This window comes from Hipposideros armiger, unplaced genomic scaffold (genome assembly GCF_001890085.2).
Source record: "Hipposideros armiger isolate ML-2016 unplaced genomic scaffold, ASM189008v1 scaffold_419, whole genome shotgun sequence".
Taxonomy (NCBI): domain Eukaryota; kingdom Metazoa; phylum Chordata; class Mammalia; order Chiroptera; family Hipposideridae; genus Hipposideros; species Hipposideros armiger.
Genome location: NW_017731769.1, coordinates 1,108,023 through 1,120,937, shown reverse-complemented (window position 1 = coordinate 1,120,937; position 12,915 = coordinate 1,108,023). Strand labels below are relative to the sequence as shown.

Genomic DNA, 12,915 nt, shown 5'->3' with positions numbered 1-12,915 from the left:
CAGTAAGATAGGGGCACTCGTGGTGCGCCACAGGAAGAGCGCAGAAAGTGCACCTTGTGCCTAGGGCTTCAAACGAGCCACTGTGCAGGCAGGCAGGGCTGCGTGTATGCGTGTTGCTGACTGCTGCATTTTGGCGAAGCTAGCAGTTGTCTACCGTCCTAATGGTAGGGGGTCAGAGGGCCCTTCCGTAGGCGAGCCATGGGAAGACCCATGCCTACCAGGCCAAAGGGGCTGGGGGAGGGCAGAAGAGAACAAAGCAGTCCTCTGCCAGAAGATGGTATATGCTGGGGGAGGGACAACCCCAGGCCTTGCCCAAAGTTGTGCAGGCAACTGGGAGACAGAAGGTAGCCACTGGGCACTGGGGGCACCAGGCAGGGAGGGATTAGCTAGGGGCCACGTGAAGAGAGCCTGCAACGGCAAAGAGCAAAGCAAGCGCACAAGACCGGGGCATTTTCAGCCCCATCCCCGCTCAAGGCTGTACTGTCCAGGTGGACCAGGGGATGCTGGCCGCCCAGCTCTGCCCTGCATGGAAGGCTAGGTGCAGCAATGCAAGCGAGGAACCGTGTCCTGAATGCATGTGATAGCCTGTAATTGTTTATTGAAAGAAGCAAGGGGGCTGGGGGCGCCGCCCTCAGGCCTGGATGTGGCTCTTGGCGCTGAAGGCCAGGTAGTAGATCACTAGACCGATGACTGCAGCCAAAACCTCAGTGGAAACCCAGGGCCCGTTCCAGGTACCCTGCAGGAAAGGAGACTCAAGTCAGCTCAGGGGAGGGATGGGCGAGGGGGCCAACCAGCCCTAGCCAGCTCCGGTTACCCTCCTTCTGGGGCAGAAAGACACACTGGCCAACAACGGCCCAGCCCTCACCCCCCAAAAAAGGGGAAGGCTTGCTGTGTGCTCGCCGCTCCCCGAGACAGGGCAAGCCTCTTCAGCCTACTTACCCGATGGTCCACGCTGACTGTGAACAAGGGTGGGATGATGGAAACGTCCTCATTATTTCTCTGAGCCTGCAAAGGAGGCGCGAGGGTCAGGGGCACTGTGAGGTGGGGTGGAGCAGGAGAGGCAGGAGAGCTGGCTCAAGGCATGGGAGAGGCGAGGAGAGAAATATGCAAGGGAGAAACAGACGGCACAAGCACAGGTGGGGTGGGCGGACAGGAAGGCAGCCACCCGCCATCCTGCTCCCTGCAAGCAAGGCCCCTAGTGGCCCAGAGCTCCAGGAAAAGGATACTGTGGGGTGGAGATGGCCAGGGAAGCAGGGTGTACCCTCCCTCCTGCAGGCCTGGGTGGAGCCCCAGGTGACACTCACCTTCCTCAGGAGGCTGTATGATTCCTCGTCGAAGAATCTGACCTCATAGGTGCCTGCGTGGGCACTCTTATGGTCTAGGCTCCAGGATACCTGGGGTGGGTGTGTGGCAGGGAGTAAGCACAGGGGACACATCAGGACCCCCCTGCTGGCGTTAACACAGCACTGCTACCAGCGGCTCAAGGCAAAGAACCCCGACCCTGCTTGACCAGGCCCGCTCTAGGGCTTCAAGTCACACCTGTGAATGGGTGACGTCCCCCCAAAATAACCACAGCATCCCTTACCTGATAACGCCCCACGTCCTGGCCCCGGGTGACAGGAAATTGTTTTCCGCTGACATCAGCATAAAGAGCCATGTTCTGGGGGAGAAGACAAAGGGAGAGTCACATTATCCTGTTTGGCGGGTGGCAGAAGCCCCACTGTGTTGTGGGCAGGGAAGCCAGGCGAGTTGGGGACTGCAGTGTGTCTGGAAGGGGGCACCATGAGAGAACCACGGAGGTAGGCCTGCCACAACCCAGAGCCTGGCCAGGAAGCCAACACCCATGGACGCTGTCACTACCTCTCTGTCTCCTCAGTGGGGTGGCAGCACATCCCCCTTATGGCCTGGCCTCCCTAACCCACAGCAAGCCTGTTAACTGTTAACAGGGTGAGATGACTGAAGTGTCCTCGTTATTTCTCTCAGCCTGGAAGGGGGTGCCAGGGTCAAAGGGTGCCCAACTTCCTTCTTTGGGCCTTTGGGATACAGGTTAAGGTCAGGGGCCGAGGCCAGATCTACTTAGTCCTAAAATTACAAAATACCGACATGGCCACACACCTTGGCACAGAGCACCCAGAAAAGCGATGCGGGAGCCTAGGGCTGACCAGTGCCTGTTCCTCACTTCCACGTACGTTCTTTCAAGACACAGCCAAGTGTCTACCTACATTACTGCACCTGAGCAAAGCACACCAGGCAGCTTAGGATGTTCTTGAAACCCCTGCTATAATGTGGTCTTGGGTGTGCCCTGATCTCTCCTACACCTCTGAATCGAAATCCTTATTGTCCCTCTGTACCCAGGGTCCAATCCCATCAACTGCCCACCTCTCACCGGAAAACCCTCCTGGCTGAACCCCCACTGCCTCACCTGGACCCTATTCTTGCATGTTAGTGAAATCTCCACGATGAAGACAGTCTCAGTGGAAATGACGGCATCCGAGGTTGTGTAGTAGGAAGGGGTGATCTGGGGCTCCATGCAGGCCTCTGCTGTGGGGAGGAGGCAGAGAGATGCCTGGGTAAGGCCTGGCTCGTGCACGATGGGCTGGGGGACAGAAGGGACCACCCCGATCTCACCTACCACACCTTATCAGCTGAGGACACATGAGGCCCTTCAGACCAAGCCAGGTGGGATGTGGGAGGACAGATCTAATTGATCAGTCAAAGGTGCAGTGGGAAGGCTTTGTAGATGTGGAACCTCAATGCAAGGGCGAAAGAACAGGTGAGTCTGTATGCGGGGCTGGATGGATTCACTGCACAACTCAAGTCTGTGCCTGGACCTATGGATAGGGAAGCCATGCGATGGTTTGGGGCTGCAGCCTGCTCTGGCCTATAGCACCCTAGAAGCCCAGGGGGCCAGGCTGAGCTCAATTCAGAGTCATGCACATCCCTGACAGTTTACTGAAGGTGTCCTCTGCAGACACCAAACAGTGCTGCTGGCAATACACATGGGCTTTCAAAATGAAGGAAAGGGTCTCTGTCCCCAGCCACAGTTGACTGTGGCCAACACTAGCCCTGTGTTTCCCAAGGGAAAGAAATAGGAGAGGTTCTAGATCCAGAAGCACAACTTGTCTCCTTGAACAGGGCTGCCCTGAGAGAAAGAATGTTGCCTAAGTCACCTCCACACTGCTAGAGGCTACAGAGAAAGAAGGGTACCACCTAAGTCACAGTGCATCAAGCAAACGCTACCAGTGGTAAAGTTCTCAGCCAACTGCTCTCCAAATGGGGTGTCCCGGCAGAGCCATGCCTAGTCTGAGGCAGTCCAAGAGGGCTTTGGGTCTGGACAGCGGAAAGATGCCTGGGAACACTGTTGGGGGTGGTTCTCAGGAGCCACATCCTGCACATCCTTCAGTGCCCTGCTAAGCTTGGCCTTTTTCCTATGGACACTGTGGAGCACCAAGGGGTTTTACAGCAAAGTTTTTCCTTTCCAGACATCACTGGCTACAGTGTGGGGAATTCCTGAGTAGGTGAGAAGGATGCAGACAGGAAGGCTCGTTAGGCTGGTGAAACATTCCAGGCACCAAGGGTGCTGGCCTGAAGTAGGGCGGGTAAAGTGAATGTGCAGAAATCGACCCCTCCCCAGACCTGGCACGGGCTCCTGCAAGGACCTCCTCCTCAGCACACTTCTGGACTCCAGTCTGAGCTCAACCCTGCCACCAGGAGTTAAGAATATCTCAAAAATGTCAATTGCTCTGACTGTGGCTCAGCTCTGCTGAAAAGCCCTTTAAGGATACATCAGGGCCTCAGGGAAAAAGTCAACAGTCTGACCTGCCACTCTAGGCCCTCCGGTCATGGACACTCTGCCTGGGCCATCCTTGCTCCCTCTCGTCACTTGGAGCTCCCTTCCCGGGGAGGCCTGACCCCACCACACCGGGTTAGGTGTCTCCTCTCCACCAGCCCCGTTTCTCGCCCCGATCACCCTGCACTGTAGAGCTTTGCTCCTGTCCAACCCCTCCTCCAAGACCGGGAGCTCCGGGAAAGGGAGCAGGGACGTGTGTCACTTTCCCTACTGGAGATGGGGACCGGGCGCACGGGAGAGGCTCTAGGACTCTTTCTCGCAGAGGCAGACGGTGGAAAAGATTTAGTTGTTTCTTCCTGCAGCCTGGCTGCTGGGTAAACGTGTGTGGTGCAAGAGTGCGTGGTGGCTTTGGTCGTCGCGCCCCGAGGCCACCTGCCTCTTGGAGGAAAAAGGCCCAGACCCCGGCTTCCCCCGCATCCCTCCTCCCCGCCACGCACCACCAGTCGTGGGAGAGAAGCTCGCCAGAAACGAGCTCCGGCCAGGCCGCTACCTGAGCAGCAGGAGAGGCCGGACAGCAGGAGTAGCGCCAGGGCGCCGAGAGATGCCAGCACCGCCATCGCCTCTTCTCTGCCGGGGTAAAAAGGGAGCGGACTCCCCTGACCACGAGGGGCAGACTAGGAAGCGCGACGCGTAAGAGGCCGCGGCAGCCAATCAGGTGCCGGCAGGCCGGGCGGGCCTGTGACGTCTCTGGCGGCACTGACGTGTCCCCTCCCCAGACTAGGGGACTAGCAAAGCACCCCCAAGATGGCGGCAGCGGCGCTCCTAGAGCCGGAAGGGGGCGTGGGAACCAGCGCGTCGCGCACATGCGTATTCCCAGACCCACGCCCACTCACTGACTGGCGCTCTCCACACTCTCGCGAGAGCGGTGTCTGCGTATCCGGGACGTTCCATGTTTCTCATTTTCCATCATGGCGCTGACGGTGGCGAAGGCTGTCAGCGGCTCTGCGAAGGCAGTGCTCAGGCCAGCCCTCCTCTGCCGTCCTTGGGAGGTGAGAGGGGAGAGCGGGTCGCAGGCACAGCTGCAGCGCTCGCTAGGGGTCTTCGCTCCTGGAGTATTCTGGAGCCCGATTGGCTGTGGGCCCCGCGAGGGGCGGGGAGAGGGCTGCTTACTGGGGTTGATTGGTCGCCTTCGTTGTCAGTGAGGAGATTGGCCAAATTTGGCCTTGGTCCGGCTTCCCCAGGGGTCTTCATCTTGTTGGGGGGGAGCTCAGTACAGATGGGGAGACTGGGCTGCTGCGGCACAAGTGTCACCTCCCTAGTGTCCTTGTGGGACCCCTCCCAAGGCTGTCACGTGTTTGGTACCCCTTGCTCTTGCCGCCTTGGGAATCCTGTACCCAGCCAACGTTCCTGCTAGGGTTTCCCACTTGTGAACTGTTTGGCCACATATCCCAGTGGAGATGTAGAATCTGATTTCGCCAGCATCCCCAAACCCCACCTCCCCCCCACCCCTGACATTCTTATAGCCCCAGTTCCCCCCCTCCCCCTTCCGCAGATTCCTGGAGCGGGAGGGAGCCAAGGTTTCTGAGGCTGGCAGGGTAGGAGGCTGCCGGTTCTCCGTTTAGGATCTTGGTTATTCAAGTCTGATTGCTTTCTCTTCACACACTGAAATGAGCATAATTTAGTCTCTGGGTGGGTTGGAAGCCATCTGTAGTATCAGCAAGCCAGGACTGGCCTGGAGGACAAGAGATATGATCTCCAGGCCTAGCTACCCCACTGACCCATTGTGTGGCCCTAGGCCAGGCCCCTCCTCTATCTGGGCTTCAATTTCTCCTCTGTCTCAAAGGATCCAGCTAACTCTGACCTTTCAGAACCCTGCAACTTTGCTGACGCTCCTTGTGGACACATCTCCTGCCATACTCCCTCTCTCTGATCCCTGGGGAAGATGGCCTTGTGACAGCTTATGCTTTATGAAATTCTGTTTAAAATGTTGACTTCTTTCACCTTGCTGATGAGAGGCTTTCCAGAGGCCCTGACGACTCTGGGCAGCTAGGCTCCCACAGAGTCTTGGTGAAGACATTTATCGCCTCCCTGACCTCCCTGTGTGTGTGCTTGTGTCCATGTTGGGGTGGGCATGGGAGGCTGTGAACGGTTGATAGCCAGGCAGTGCCTTGCCCTGAGACTGGTTGTCCTGGGTATGGCAACCTTTAGAGATGAACCCCAGATCTTTGGTCCCACTAATTGGGACCTTGTGGGAAAACATGCTGAAGAGAGAAGGCTCACTAAGCAATGGAGTATGGGAGCCCTTTGGCAGGAACTCATACTACCCTGAACTCCTTTCTTTCTGTGACACCATCAAAGGATGAGGGCTGACAGTCCACCCTCCTGCCTGACGAATGAGCAGGAGGCCTATACATGTATCCCATCCTGCCTCATACCAAGCTCCTTTGATGGGTAGCTTCACAGGGCAGCTTAGATGTGAGGCAGAACCTTTGCAACCTCCGAAGGAAGGTGCCTGCATCTGTCCAGAGCAAGGTCAGGGAAGTCTCTTAACATCTAGCATAGGGACTGGGTGAGGGAGAGGTTTAGCCCTGGTGGTGGTGATGTGCTCCAAGGTGGGAGAGGGAGGTTGCAGAGATGCAGAGCCAGGCCTGGTGCAAATGCTGGCTCACCACCACGCCCGAGTTACCTGTCCAGTGCCAGTGAACTTCAGAGGGCTGAAGCCAAGGAGGAATTACTGCCAGGAGCTGTAGGGGTCAGCCCAGCACCCCCCCATTCGACACCAGCCTTGAACACTGGCCTGAGGGGCTGTTGGGGTGAAGTGGCAGATATGCTTTTGCATAGCTCTGTGTGCCCTGCTAGGGACTGAACAACTTGACTACGTCCTCATTTAATCTTTCCAGCAGTCATGTAAAGTAGGCACCTCTGTTCTGTGGATTTCAGGTGAGGACAGGAAGCTGAGCAAGGTTAGCTGTTTGCTGCCAAGAGTAGTGGATGTGGATTTGGACCGAGGTCTCCCTGGCCCCAAGGCCCCTCATCTCTTTCTTCATTTTCTGATGTGTTCATTCATGCAAAAGCTATTTTTTTGTGTTCCTAGCTTTGGGCCAGGCATTCCCCTGGGTCTTGGGATGACAGTAGGGGACTTGACAGATATGGCGTCCACTTTCAAGGGCTTAGGGGTTTGGGAGGGAGCAGTGCAGTGACAACCTAGGGAGATTTGTGGTTGGAAGGGTAGGAATTGAGATAGGACTTTGGAAGCCTAGAAGGGTCTGCTCAGCAGCCTTAGGGCATCATAGAAAGCTTCCTGGAGGAAGGGCAGTCTAAGCAGCCTTCCACAAGTTTGTATCAAGAGCCTCCAAATAAGATGAAGCTAGATACTGACAAGTACTAGAAGGAAAACAGAAAAGCCTTGAGTGTTCCTGTGGCTGAAGATCCAGGGGCCACATGGAACAGCAGATAACCCTGGAGTGTCTTGTCCTAGCAGCCACCCCCTTCCTGGCCCCTGCCTTGGGCGGGCGAGTGGCACATCTGTGCTGCCAGAGCTCATCCAAGTGGGTGCCTTGTGACTACTGGCCAGGAGACCCAGACAGGGACAGTCAGCCTCTGCCTGAACTTTCTAGACTTCTAGCAGGAAGGCACAGCTCTTTGAGAAATGGCCACGGTGACTCTTGACTCTACCATTGGCTGGAATGCTCTGCCGCTGCTCCAGGAGGAAAGTGGCAGGGCATCCCCAAGTGACAAGGAGGACCTTGGCTCTGCCCCTGCCTCTTTGGATTGAAGGACACCCAGGTGTGTTCCCAAGTGGGACACAGCAGGGAGGAAAGTGTGTGGGCCTATAGCCCCCCCTTTAGGGGGACCTGGGACAGGGGCTTCTCCGTCAAGGACAATATGGGGACTCCAGATTGGTCACTTCTCAGCACCTGTTCTATTTGGCTCGGTGGCTTTTGCTCTGAAGCTGTCAGGCATGGCACCAATGTGGCCAAACATGGCTGTTTCCGAGTCGAGGTTGGGGACATTTGTCCTTGTAGACCATGAAGCAGTTTTGCAATCCTTTATTAAAGCCTTCGAAAAGATTGGTGTTTGTTATTCTTCTAAAAATGGCTGGATTTCACCCTGCACTTTATTTAGTATTGGATTTCTGATTTTGGAGGGCCATTCCCCACAGTGCTGCAAGTGCTTATCTCTGGGTGGACCTGGGAGGGGGGCGGTGGGGGCGGGGAGCTAGGTGCTGTCTTTTTCTTCTGATCTCCATGTTCTAGATTTTTTCCATTTTCTGACAATATGCTGCATTTGGAATAAGGAAAAATGATGGAAAAGTGATAAAGTAATTATTGTGATAGCCCTGTGGTTTGTTATAACGATTTCCCAATCGTGCCAACTTTTCTGTGTTACAGACATCACTGAGTAGGAGTAATTGGCCAAAAAATAATCAGAAACAACTAAAGGAGGGGAGAGAGACATAAACATTTTTTAAAAAACTGACCACGGAGCTGAAGGAGGGATAAAGGATTATGATGATTCTCCATGGTGCTCTGGCAGACTGGTCCCTGGGAAACGGGGCTCTGGAGTCAATTGTTTGGGCATGCGCTGTGTGCTGTTGTTTGCTGTCAGAGTGTGCATAGGTGAAGTAGAGGGGGTGACATGCGGGACCTGTCTTGGCACAGTAGGGATGGTCGCTCTTCCTGGCCAAATGGACTTTCTGGGCTGGACCACAACCATTAGCATCGGGGTTCTCTTTGCCAGGTTCTGGGTGTCCACGAGACCCCCCGGAGAAGCTTCTCAGTAAGTACCCGCCCAGGTGTGTGTGCGTGCACGGTACGTATGTACTTGCACATGTGTATATTTGTGTATATCTGTGTGCATGTGTAGGTGTGTGCATGTATGTGTGCATGCATGCACACTGTATTTGTGCACATGTGTGCATGTGCTCACGTGTGTGCCATGCCTTTCTGCTCCCTGGCCCTCTGTGTCCTTTCCTCTGTGGTGCGGTCTCCAAAGGTCACCCACCCCTCCTTACCTCCTTACCTGAACTGTGCTAGACAGCAAGTATTCCCAGGGAAAAGGCACAGCCTTGTTCCTTCAACCTTGGCTGATCCAAGTCTTCTTCCTTCCTGTCACCCCTCTAGCAACAAACAATTGTGAGTATTCTCATCTGCCTGTTAGATTTGGGGCTTTTAGTTGCTTTGGGATTGACCCAAGTCCAGGCGGGGACAGGGACTGCTGCTGCTGCTATCCTTCTAATCAGGGAGCCCCTGTGAGCAGCCCTATCTGGGATGGGGTGGTGCTGAGAGCTAAGGTACCCCAAGCTGGCACCTCATGATTGGCCGGCCCACCGGGTCAGTGCTGGTGGGAAGAAGGGAACTAAAGGCCCGCCTTCACCCTCCTCCTCCTTTCAGCCTCCATCGGCAAAGTATGGTGGGCGGCACACGGTGACCATGATCCCAGGGGATGGCATTGGGCCAGAGCTCATGTTGCATGTCAAGTCTGTGTTCAGGTATGGAGCCGCCGGGCCCACCTCCCCGTCACCTGTCCACCTAGGGAAGGCTGTGCCTCAGGCCCAGCCAGGGGGTACCCTGAGAACTTTGTGTCAGAGGGGCAGTAACTAGTGCAGAAGCCTATTGGCTGGGACTTTGCACAATGCCCAAGCACCCAGTGAGCCAGCGGCAGGAAGTCTGTAAGTCTAGGCCTTTTGCCCAGTGCTGGCCATCTCACCAGGCTGGCATGGGCATGGGGAAGGTGGCACCAGTCCTACTAACTGTGTTGTGGAGTTCAAGTGAGTCCCCATCAGTTGTCACAGCTGGACCCAGTCTCCTCTCAGCCAGAGCCATGTCAGGGTGGGCAATAGCAGGAGGTAACACTGCCTCTGCAGCCAGTGGTCCATATAGGCTTCCTAAAGGAGGTGTGGGGGAGGCCCAGGGCCAGCCGTTCTGACCCAGCTTTGCCCCAGGCACGCGTGTGTGCCGGTGGACTTTGAAGAAGTGCATGTGAGCTCCAATGCCGATGAAGAGGACATTCGCAACGCCATCATGGCCATCCGTCGGAACCGCGTGGCCCTGAAGGGTGAGCTTGGGCCAGGATGAGGTGCTGTGCATGCTTCTTTCACCTCTGAGTTGATACTTGTCCCTGGGGCTCCACAGCTCTGACTTGAGGGCTTTTCTGACTAGAGAGGATCCTGGGGCTTGGAGAGTGGACGGAAGTTTCTGGGGGCCTGTCCGTGCTGAGATTCTAAGATCTCGGTGGCCCTAGGCTGTGCGGAAGCCTGTCCAGTGACGGGCTGCCTTCCACCCTCTTCCCTTTTGAGGCAGCCCTCTCTGCTAAGGTCAGCTTTAACCCTCAGAGTCTGTCTTCACAAACTAAGTATCACAGAGACACAGCTCTCAAACTCTGCTTGCTGTCTTGGCTCCAGCTGGCACAGCGATGGATGTTATAGACAGGAATTCTAGCCCCTCCTGAGTTTCCCTTGGTTTGGTCCGGGTTCTTAAACTGTTTTCATCACTCATTCTGTAAAACTTTAGCCCATCAACTGCTCGGTGTGAGGAGTGTGTGAGCAAAGGTGAGCCTGGGAAGAGACCCATGCCCCAGCTATCAAGACAAGGGGCTGATGTGCCAACTCTAGGGTACCCGAGGCACTCTGGATGAAGGCAGCCCAGGCAGGGCATGACTCAGAGGGGCTGGTAGCCCTGGTGGACCTGAAAAAGGCCTCCACTACCCAGCACCCTCTGACTGCCTTTTCCCAGTGGCTGCCCTTGGTCTGGGTGCCCTGGGTCCAGCCAAGGTCAAGCTGTGGTTCTTTTCTAGGCAGCTCTTGCCTGCCCCTGAGCTGGGCCTTGCGTGGTACTTTGATGCAGGGCCCAGTAGTAACTCTAGCCAGGGTCATCTTGCTGGTACCAGCCTGGCCAGCCAGCCTGTTAATAAGCAGGAATGGTCACTTTCTATCCAGCCAGACCCTGGTCTTAACATTCCCCTCCCAGGGCCTGGCAAGACCTCCTGGTCAGCTAGCTGCCAAGCCTTGTTCATTCATTCGTTCAGTATTTACTGTCTGCTATGTGTCAGGTGCTCTTCTAGGTCCTCAGAACCCATCAGTGAAGCGAACACACACACACCACCCCCGCTGTCATGGGGCTTCTGTTGGAAGTTACAGTCTAGTGTTCTGTGACGTATTTCTGCCACCGAAAGCCACCTTCTCTGGTTGAAGCTGCCTTTGGTGCGAATTCTCTGGGTCAGGAAGGGGAATACGGTGGCACAGCTAAGTAAGACAGAAACTGCCTGTTGTTTCTGTCCTGCAGGCAATATCGAAACAAACCATAACCTGCCACCATCCTACAAATCCCGCAACAACATCCTTCGGTGAGTGCCACGTGCACGGAGTGGGGCTCTGGCAGGGGTGGGGTGGGTTGTCATGGCACTGGCTGGCTGCCTCTCTCTCTGTGCCCCCAGCACCAGCCTGGATCTTTATGCCAATGTCATCCACTGTAAGAGCCTGCCAGGAGTGGTCACCCGGCACAGGGACATAGATATTCTCATTGTCCGGGAAAACACAGAGGGCGAGTACAGCAGCCTGGAGCATGAGGTGAGTAAGGCCCAGGCCGCCCGCTTACCCTCTTGGGTCCTGGGGGCTGGGGATGAGCCCGGCCAGGGTCAACTTACGGTAAGGAAGGCTATAGCCAAGGAAAAGCTTGTGCTAGAGGGCAGGCTTGGACAGGACCCAGGCATCTTCTCCCCATTCCTTTCTCAGAGTGTGGCAGGAGTGGTGGAGAGCCTGAAGATCATCACCAAGGCCAAGTCCCTGCGCATTGCCGAATATGCCTTCAAACTGGCCCAGGAGAGTGGGCGCAAGAAAGTGACAGCTGTGCACAAGGCCAACATCATGTATGCCCCTTGCCCCCGCTGTGCTTTTGCCCATTCTGCCAGTAGCCCTCAAGTACCTGAATTAAGAAGCCTACTGGGGTCTGCTCTCAGGGACCTGGGACCCAGGACCCCGGCCACCCACCAAGGGGCCACGTGTGGGGTTGTGCCCTGTTGCTCGTCTCCCAGCCATGGGCTCATCCCAGTGCACGTTTGGGGGAGGTAGAGCAGGATTCTGCCCACTTTGCAGTTGGACTTGGCTAGAGGTTAGAACCCAGCCTTCCGTGGCCATCTGTATACCCCACCCTTCCAGCTGACTGTTGCAGTGGCCAAGCTAGTATCCTGTGTCCCCCCCCCTAGGAAACTGGGTGATGGGCTCTTCCTCCAGTGCTGCAAGGAGGTGGCAGCCTGCTATCCCCAGATCACCTTTGAGAGTATGATTGTGGACAACACCACCATGCAGGTAGTTACCCTGCCCGGCTAGGGGGCCACCTGCTCTGGGCACCCTGGGCTTCCTGTGCTCAAGCTCCTGTCTGCCCCTCCTTGCCCTGCAGCTGGTGTCCCAACCCCAGCAGTTCGATGTCATGGTGATGCCCAATCTCTATGGCAACATCGTCAACAATGTCTGCGCAGGACTGGTCGGGGGCCCTGGCCTTGTGGCCGGGGCCAACTATGGCCATGTGTACGCTGTGTTTGAGACGGTGAGTACCGCCGGCAGCACCTGGGCTGCCGGCCTTTCTGAGCTGGAGCTCATATACCATCTACTTCACCCTTCGAAAGTGCAATTCAGTGGGTTTTAGAATATTCAGGGTTGTTGAACCATCACCACCATCTAATTCCAGAACATTTTCATCACTCCAGAAAGAAACCCTGTACTTGTCAGCTGTCACTTTCCATCTCTCCCACCAGCCCCTGGCAACCACTAATCTAATTTCTGTCTTGTGAATTTGCCTGTTCTAGACATTTTATATGAGTGGAATCATACAATATGTGGCTTTTTGTATCTGGCTCCTTTCACTGTGCATAATGTTTTTTGTTTTTTGTTTTTTTTTAATTGGGGAATTGGGGGAAGGGGAACAGACAAGTTGCTGTCCTTTTGTTCTTTAGTCTAGTTGTGGAGGACGTTGCTTCACTGGCCCATGTTGGCACCATCATTGCGCTCTTCCCGGGTGAGGCAGATCAGTCCCGGGCTTCTGGACGGCCGCTCACTGCGGCTGCTGGCCGCTCACGCTGGCTGCTGGCTACACACGGTAGCCCATGGCAACCCACCGCCACAGGGGCTG

At 55.8% G+C, this 12,915-nt stretch overlaps 2 protein-coding genes across 9 annotated transcripts in view; one reads left to right on the top strand and one right to left on the bottom strand.

Annotated features, from left to right (window-relative positions):
- Positions 1-572: 572 nt before the first annotated feature.
- SSR4 (signal sequence receptor subunit 4) lies at positions 573-4,500 on the bottom strand. Of its 2 annotated transcripts, none has more exons than XM_019664326.1 (6): positions 4,341-4,500; positions 2,423-2,538; positions 1,586-1,660; positions 1,305-1,394; positions 940-1,005; positions 573-736 (listed from the first exon to the last, which is right to left on the bottom strand). In XM_019664326.1, exons 1-6 carry the CDS (start codon positions 4,405-4,407, stop codon positions 632-634), a joined length of 519 nt encoding a protein of 172 aa, XP_019519871.1. In that variant the 5' UTR covers positions 4,408-4,500; the 3' UTR covers positions 573-631. The 2 variants fall into 2 exon arrangements, with proteins under 2 accessions (XP_019519871.1, XP_019519870.1); XM_019664325.1 differs by having other exon boundaries at positions 2,423-2,541; positions 4,341-4,494.
- Positions 4,501-4,682: 182 nt separating this feature from the next.
- Positions 4,683-12,915, top strand: part of IDH3G (isocitrate dehydrogenase (NAD(+)) 3 non-catalytic subunit gamma) — a 9,768-nt gene continuing 1,535 nt past the window's right edge. The window contains exons 1-10 of one of the 7 annotated variants that reach the window (XM_019664318.1): positions 4,687-4,839; positions 8,531-8,569; positions 8,914-8,925; positions 9,184-9,281; positions 9,735-9,847; positions 11,074-11,134; positions 11,225-11,357; positions 11,523-11,656; positions 11,993-12,095; positions 12,187-12,333. In XM_019664318.1, coding sequence (XP_019519863.1) covers positions 4,759-4,839; positions 8,531-8,569; positions 8,914-8,925; positions 9,184-9,281; positions 9,735-9,847; positions 11,074-11,134; positions 11,225-11,357; positions 11,523-11,656; positions 11,993-12,095; positions 12,187-12,333 — 921 coding nt within the window. In that variant the 5' untranslated portion in view covers positions 4,687-4,758. Of the gene's footprint in view, positions 4,840-8,451; positions 8,570-8,913; positions 8,926-9,183; positions 9,282-9,734; positions 9,848-11,073; positions 11,135-11,224; positions 11,358-11,522; positions 11,657-11,992; positions 12,096-12,186; positions 12,334-12,915 lie in introns of all 7 variants that reach the window. The other 6 variants (XM_019664323.1, XM_019664319.1, XM_019664321.1 and 3 more) reach the window with 6 other exon arrangements.